The sequence below is a fragment of the Teleopsis dalmanni genome, chromosome 1 (assembly GCF_002237135.1).
Source record: "Teleopsis dalmanni isolate 2A chromosome 1, ASM223713v2, whole genome shotgun sequence".
Classification (NCBI taxonomy): domain Eukaryota; kingdom Metazoa; phylum Arthropoda; class Insecta; order Diptera; family Diopsidae; genus Teleopsis; species Teleopsis dalmanni.
Window position 1 is genome coordinate 114,664,586 of NC_051846.1, and position 8,539 is coordinate 114,673,124.

At 30.8% G+C, this 8,539-nt stretch overlaps 1 protein-coding gene across 3 annotated transcripts; it reads right to left on the reverse strand.

The window, feature by feature from the left end:
- Window positions 1–2,186: 2,186 nt before the first annotated feature.
- LOC119665738 (6-phosphofructo-2-kinase/fructose-2,6-bisphosphatase 1) lies at window positions 2,187–6,131 on the reverse strand. 3 transcript variants are annotated; one of them, XM_038074976.1, is made up of 2 exons: window positions 6,043–6,131; window positions 2,187–4,097 (listed from the first exon to the last, which is right to left on the reverse strand). In XM_038074976.1, the coding sequence occupies exon 2, from the start codon at window positions 4,030–4,032 to the stop codon at window positions 2,362–2,364; it is 1,671 nt and encodes a 556-aa protein (XP_037930904.1). In that variant the 5' UTR covers window positions 4,033–4,097; window positions 6,043–6,131; the 3' UTR covers window positions 2,187–2,361. The 3 variants fall into 3 exon arrangements, with proteins under 3 accessions (XP_037930904.1, XP_037930903.1, XP_037930902.1); XM_038074975.1 differs by having other exon boundaries at window positions 6,013–6,131; XM_038074974.1 differs by lacking the exon at window positions 6,043–6,131 and having other exon boundaries at window positions 2,187–4,472.
- Between the last annotated feature and the right edge of the window lie 2,408 nt (window positions 6,132–8,539).

The following is an 8,539-nucleotide window of genomic DNA, read 5'->3' on the forward strand; positions in this document are numbered from 1 at the left end:
GTCGTTGAAAAAGGTCGTAGCCGAGCTTAAACAAGGTGTTGACTCTAGTACTGTACGCAGGCTTACTCTCGAAGCCGGTTTCAAAAGTTACAGACCAGTCAAAAAACCAATGTTGACTAAAGAGCATTAGCAAAAGAGGCAGATTTTTGTTTTGCTTTTTAATTAATATTAATATACTTCATTTAGATCAAATTTCGCGTGGAATCACTTAAATTGGACTCTTACTAAATGAAAAATAATTTTTTTTAGCAATAAATCAAAATTTAACATCTTTAATTCTGATGGGATGTGCACAGTACGTCGCGAAAAAGAAAAACGTTTGTATCCGCGTAACTGCCAAGCGACTGTGAAGCATGGGCGTGTGTCAGTAATAATTTGAGCGTTCTTTTCAGGATTTAGACTAAGATCTTTTCATGAAATTCATCAAATAATAGCCCAACATGTGTACAAAAAAATTTTAGGGAGCCATATGGTACCCCATGGCGGATGAAAAATGTCACTCCGACGGGTATATCAGTACGATAACGACCCAAAACACACCCTAAAGCTGATAAGAGAATGGATTTTGAAAAATGGAATTCCAATTTTAGATCAGCCAGCCCAAACACCTGATTTTAATTCAATTGAGAACATTTTGGTATTCTCAAACGTCGCTTTGGGGGTCGAAAAGTTTCCAATTGTTTGAGGTCATGAAAGATGAATGGTGTCAACTTCCAAATAGTTTTATTAACAATTTAATATCACCTATGACCCTTAGAAGTGCCCAAGTAATAAAAAGCAAAGGGCTTTATACAAAATTTAGAAAAATAATACAAAAATTTAATATAATAAATAAAGTTGCTATTGTTCTGCACAGCCGCATTTCGCAATACCTCATTATTTTTGTAATTGAATGACAAGTAAAAAGTAGACAAAAAATTTTGAAGAACCAAAAGTTGATGCGTTCAATTATTATAATATAAACAATGTACTGAAAAAAAAAATCCGAAAGACACATTGAATAGTAAAATCCTTAATATATCAAACAGAAGATATCAATAAATCTTGTCTCTCAAGACATTAAGTCAAATTTATTATTTCATCTTAGTGGCTTAGGACGTTATAACATATGCGTATAAAAGTGACGTTTTTCAAGTTATTCTTTCAAATATTTATTTGTGGTTTTTATAAAAGTGCTTTAATGCTTTATCGGAACCATGTTGTAATTGTGGTACCTAACTATCAATTCATAAGTTGGGTTTGTATACACCAATTAATCACAAACGTCTAAAACATCTAAAAAGACATAAATTTAAATATTATCGATTTATAGATAATTATGAGTACTTTTGTAAATCATTACCATTTCAAAGATTTACATCTATACTGACGGTATTATAAAATGCATATCACTAATAACTTAATTTCTCTAAAAAGTTAATGAAGCATTGTCTCGACTTTTAATGTAGAATTCAATAATTTCACGGTCCGAAAATGTTCAAAACTAACTAAGTATCAACTTATCATAGGAAAATCTTAAAAGCATGCCACTAAAAATACAAGAAACTGAACTTTAACAGCATCGTGTGCTACATCAGCTACTATAATCATTTCTTAGAATAACCACACAATTGATTAAATATTATATATACGTATAAACAAATAATCGTATAACTTATCCATGTAACGAAATTAAATAAAGTACAGGTATATGGGTTGGTACAAATTGCGTTTTTTATAATATCAAAAGGATCCATGGGTTTAAGTTACTTACTGTAGTGAAACACAATTAAAATACAGAAGTTTCCGAATGTTATTTTACATTTATTTTATTAAATATTCGTAAATTTATTTGAGTACATTAATTACAATTTACATACATAGAATATAATACATTTTAATTATTTATTTTTTAAAAATATCCATCCTCTTGTAAAAAAACTTTCTTCTACATCTTTAAAAAAAATCCAAAGTTACAATTAATAAATATTTAAAAAATAGTGCAAATGAGTTTTTATTTGTTTAATTTATTATTTAACATTAATTTAAATTTCAACGAAATCAATATTTGATGAATTCAAGGAATTATGTGGATAAAAAAATGCATGTTAACTACATATATGTAAATAGATATCATAAAAAAATAGTAATTCAAATTTGTAACATACATATATAATAAAGTAATTTATTACAAATCGAATAATGCATCACCATATATTATATCAAAAAGATTTATTTTTTAAATGAATTATATATATTTTTTTCTAGTTCAGAAGGTTTATTAACCAACAGTGCTATGCGTATTGCAAATGATTACAATGTATTGAATTTGTAATTGGTCTTACTCAGCAATTCACGCTTTAATAAAACGACGTTTTGCTGTCATACACAAGTATTGATGTTATTACAGTTATCAGCATCATCGCTTATATTAGAACCCAACACACATTCGGTAACTGAAGAAGAATTATTGCGAATAGAGCTTCCATTTGCCTTAGCTACATCGTCGCCTACAATTAACACTTTACCCACCCCATCGGCAGCTACTAATTCACCACTCAATCCATCTAAGCCCAAAGAAACATCACCCGGTATTTTTGGCTTTGGACGATGTGTATCAACTGCATCTATAGGTAATTTAATGTGTTCCACTTTACAGCCGTAAGCAACTGGGGTCAACTTGATAACTGTATGCAATGGTACATATAAGTATGGCAACTCGTCCGCCGACTTATCCAAAAAGTAAGCGAATAAGCAGCGCAGTACAGCTTGATGTGAAACAACAAGTACATTGCCTTGACGTTCAAGTTCCATTATAACTGGTTCAAGGCGTGCAACTAAATCTTCATAGCTTTCCCCTCGTGGATAGCGATAGGCAAATTTATTTAAATCACGCGCTTTAAATTCTTCAGGATATTTCTCTTTTATTTGCTCATATGTCATTTCTTCACAATGTCCTGCATCTATTTCATTCAATGCCTTCCAACGTTCTTGAGGAGCTTTAATCCCAGCAACAGTTTGTATAGCTCGTTTCATCCACGAAGTCCATACGCGGAGCCCGTCGATTTGCTGCTTTTCAATATATGATGATAGGGCTTGACCATATAATCGTCCACGTTCACTAAGATTGGAGTCTCCACCAATAAGCCCCTTAAGATTATGGTCACTTTCACCATGCCGAGTTAAGTAAATTGTGCGTGGAGTGATGTGAGTATTCATCAAATAATAAACAATTCGTGACTCAACATGACCCTCATTGTTGTATACGACAACTTTTTTACCCGCGTTATAAACCTTCATAAAACTAAAATGCGATTCTCCAATCTCATCAATTGGCTGGTATCGTTCTTCGTAATGCTCAATTCGTTGCAAAAAATCGCGCACAACCAAATCAGTGTTCATATTTATATAATCTGGTGAGCTTACTTTGACTTCCTTAATATTTTGTTCAATAATTTGAGGATCATCGCAAATAGATTCCACAAAAAACAATCGAAAATTGTGCTGTTTCACAACAATATCATATATTAGCTGTCGTCTATCTCGTGTTGAGTTAGTTGCATCAAATACTGCGATACTTCCAAGGCCGCTCAACAGCCATTCACAAGAATCATGTAAGGCCTGATTCGCGCATCTATTTCGAATTGCCATTGCTTCTTCATTATCAGCTCTGAAAAATTCATGCGATTTATATGCCGTTGTAGCACAGCGACGGTATTCACCCAAATTAAACACACGAGTGGATATGCCAATCCAATTTAGATAGCGAGCCAGTTTCTTTGAAATGAAAGTTTTTCCACGTGCAGGTAGACCAACCATTGCGATTACGTGAGGCGTAGTTACGTCGTTAATGGCACGCTCTCCGCGTATCGGAAAAGGTTTAGTCATGACAGTTTCAGAGGTAGGGGGCAACAATTTTCGTAGTTCATCAGACATAACACTTGGACAGACGTGTAATTCATTTTCAATAACTAAATCAGCAGTTTTCTTCAATTGGTTGAGCGATGTAGTGCGGACGCGTAGGGAAGGTGAGGTATTGAAGGGCATGTCCATAATGCTGGTCGCTGTCACAGAGCGTACAATAGATTGTTGTTTTACTGCTGATGCGGTGGCGGCGGCTGTGAAGGAAAGTAGTAGGGAATTTGCTAAGGTAAGTTCGGTCTGAGTATCTTTATGTTGAAGTTGTTGAGTTATTGGAATTTTGCCTGCTATTGACAAATCAAGTATCGGAAATGATGTATGCGATGATTTAGTGGCGCTAGGAAAGAGTGTCAGTGGTGTAGTCGGAGAAGGAATTGGCAGAGGTGATGTAAATGAAGGTGATGCTGCTGATAATGATGAACTTGATGAAGATGATGAATCTAATGATGATGAATTTGATGATGATGACTGTGGTGAGGATGAGTTAAGATTAACTCGTTCAATATTATTCATAAATATTGTTTTTGATTTCTTTGTTTAAAAAAAATATTTTTGGTGAAAAATATATTATTTTTTTTAATTAGATTTAATTCCACAAATTGTGCACTTATTTTTTTTTTTAATTCGATCTTTAAATTTAAGGGAATAAAACTTTAAAAGAATTATTTCTCGGCGCTCCTGTTATGGTTGGTCAGATTATCTCAGCCAAAATCTAAAATCACTACTTAATCTAAACACCCTGTCTGCCTTATAAAGTTGTTTTGTAGAACAGAAGTCAGAAGCTGTGCTATCAAAATGATTCTCGTTTCGTTTAATTCGTTCTTATTGCTTTCTGCAAATAAAATTTGAAATAAAAAATAGTTACGTTTAAAACATAAAACAATACTAAACTTATTTTGAAATATTTTAACGCTTCTTGGTTCTAATTTTTATGCATTTATAAGATGATATTTGACATACCTTTCTAACGATTAATAATTATAAATATTTGAAACAATAAAAAATTTCGTGAAACAATGAATGTAATTATAATATCATTCACAATATCTTATGAAAATAGTGAGCTATCAGTATTTAAAATATTTCCGAAAATGTCACACTTATAATAAACGTAAAAACTCAAGACAAGCTGAAGAAATAAGCTTCGTAGCTGAGACTCACAATTATTATCCTTTATTTATCTTATTTTGATTAAGCTATTGCAACGCTTTTTTATTATGCAAACAAGTTTGTGTTGTATCTGACTATAAACATGTGAAACTTTCAATGTATCGCCGAGCAACATGTGGTTGTTCTTGATGACATGATTCGGGAAGCCTATCGCCTATCAGCTGGCTGAACCTAAAAAATTCTGAAAACGGATCTGTGTATGTTCGAATAAAAGAGTTACTACAAACATTTCATTTTAAGTTATATAATTACACCTTTAAACTGATAACTACAAACACGTAGTTAAAAATTTAAAAAGAAATAAGTAAAAATAAACACAATTCAGACAACAGAAAATAAATAAATGTGCGATAGCGATTATGAGCGAATTGTTTAAAAACTGTATAAGGTATATCAAACTATCCTATGGAAAATTAATTTTTTAAAGTCTTTTTTCTTTGCTAACTGCAGATAAGTCAAATAGAGGATAGGTATAGATCCTGCAGATATATTGAACATTTCACGACATACAAATGCGAATTACGAGTATTTTTTACTTTCGGAGACAAATGAATGAGTTGTGTATGAATCGATAGTAATTAAAATTTATTATAAATTTGTTCATTATAAATGTCTGGTATAAGAGAAAAAAAATTATTTTTTTATTACTTTAAACTATTCTAATTTACACTTGTGTTTAAATATTTTAAAGGTCAATGATAGGACACATAAAGGTGATATTACATATAAAAAAATATTTAAATATTTAAATATTTTTAAGAATTGTTTGTAATGAAATTAATTTTGCACTCGTGAACATAGATATATATTTTTTAGCACATATTTGAATTACAAATAAAAAAATAGATAAAATCGAAAATGTGCAAAGTTTATTACTAATATGTTAATTAATATTGCCAGACATTTATATGACTTTTTTATTTGCACTCAATAGTTCCCTACTTTGTTTAATAAACAATTTATTATATATACATAAATAATGTTTTCAATATGATTTCAACACAAATCGGTAAATTAAGAAATTTATATATTTCTTAACAAAACAAAACAACTTAGCGGAACGAGAATCGAAATAAGACTAATAGTTCTTTATGATTCCATTAAAACTAAACACAACAAAATACACCAAATCCAAAAAAATATTGTGTATTCACATACATTATATATGTATATTAATTTACAAAAACAAGCAAACAAAAAAAAAACAAAATGAAAAAATAATAAAATAAACAATAATAGAAAAAACAACAACATACGAAATGAATTCGATTAGAAAAACTGGAAAAAGGGGTCTTCGAAATATTCTATTAATATTAAATATTGCTATTTTTAATTGGGATTCTTCAGCATACATCACAAACAGAGAATAACGAAATTTCAGAGAAGAACTATTACGGAGTTTAAAAATAAACTTAAATTAAATAAAACCTAAAACTATGTCTACTCCACTTTCGAAAACGAGTATCACTAAATTTTAAAAAACCAAGAAGCCGAGAAAAGATTTTTACTCACTTTAATTTGTTACTTTTGTCGTAAAGAAAGTAGTGATTAGTGGTCTGTGACGAATGATCTTTTAAAATTGCAAAACGGCAAATATATTCAAGTGGTTGGCACAAACCCACCGTGCGGCGGGTCTGCCGTTTCAAAAAAAAAAGTCAAATTCACACTTATCAGTGGTGTTTGTGTCGTTCGCACTCGTTTAAAATATCCAAAAGTGACGAACTACGTACACAAGCAGAAATAAATATTCGACACGCAATATCAAAATTCCGCAAAATTCCGCAAAATTCCGCAAACTTCCGACGCGCTTTTATTCACAGCAACGGTCTAGACAAGAATGAAAAAAATTTCTCTAAACATAACAACCAACAAGAGTCAAGTTCTATCAACGCTCGAATGAGAAACGAGACGTAAAAGAAATGTAAGCCGCAAAATGAGAAAAAATATAACAAAATATAACTCATTTCGCAGAGCCAGCTGATTTTTCACACACCACTTTGTTCCGCAAATTCGCAGATTCGCAGATTGAAGTGGAATATTTATCATGTAAATGGCAAGACTTTAAAGTTACATCTAAATGTGTAAGTTGTGCATTTACTTCATTATCTACAACTACTTTTTCAAGAGAATATATCAAAATTTTATAGCGCTTTTAATACCCATCCGTCATATAGTGTTTGTGTGCATTCCAAAAAGTTGTTGTACTAAAGAGATATGAAGAAAATACTTGCGAACTTATCGAATTGAACATTTTAATTTTTTTCACGGCACCTAAAGGTTATCATCGATTAAAAGACAAAATTTTATGCAGATGAATATCATCTATATAGACGTTTTTATAGACGTTTAATTCTCATCTTATGCAGTCAAATTGTTAAACATTTTTGAACAGGAAAAACTGTAATTGTAAGTTTATTATATATATTACAAAGTATATATAACGTCAGATTCCCATGATCTCATGTATTCACTTTAAAAACTTACATACGCTGTTTTAATCGCATGTTTACGAGTAGGTGAAGTCATAAATTCAGATAACTACAGCGTTGAAATCGTTGTTTTGAGTTCATTACGCATTAATTATATTGTTTAAAAAAATCCACTGCAATAGTTTTCCACTGCACAATTGTAACTAAACAGATTATAGATACATAGGGTATGCATCTACATATGTAAGTAATAAAATTTAACAAATAATTTAATAAAATGTTCGATTCAAACTTATACTTAAGCATGCATAACAAATTGACAAATTGACAAATTACGATTACTATAATTATTATCAGCATTTCTTTTACTTTTTTTTAATGAGCTTTTATTATGTTGATAGCAATGGTATCAGCTCATAATTGAACATTGAATTTTGGAACATTTGTCAATAAACGAGTGTTTTGCGTGATGCTGGTGAGTGGTTTTTTCTTTTTGCTTCAATCCAAAAGTCATACAAGTGGCTACATTAACAGTTAATTAAATGGAAATAATGTTTTCACACTCCTATTAACGAAATATATGTGTTGAATAAATGCTTTTGAAATCACATGACGTATGTAGATAACGTAAACCTTATTTTATTACACAATCATTTTGTATGAATTATAACACGACACCAGTCGACAAGAATTTCGCACAGCGCCAAATGGAATTATTTTTTTAGTATTTCAGTCCCCTAAACTCGGATATGATAACAAAAAATTATTTGTCAACAGTTTTTTCATTTTCTGTCAAAGGGAATCTAACAATTTTGGCAGTTTTCTGCGAAATAAACGTAAGGTGCCCACAGTTTTAAGTAAATTTTATTAATATACATCTAAATTCAGAAATCAAAATTAAGAGCGCCCACGGGAAACTTTATAGGTTGTACACCCCTCATGAGATCAACCTTGTATACACATTACAAAGGATTCATGTTCATACGTAGCTTATACGTTCAGTTTAGCCCAGTTTACAAAATATTAAAATATTGGCAGTT

What these genes read in the sequence shown, in the direction of transcription:
- LOC119665738 (XM_038074974.1), bottom strand. Translation starts at nt 4,413, where the DNA reads ATGAATAATATTGAACGAGTTAATCTTAACTCATCCTCACCACAGTCA.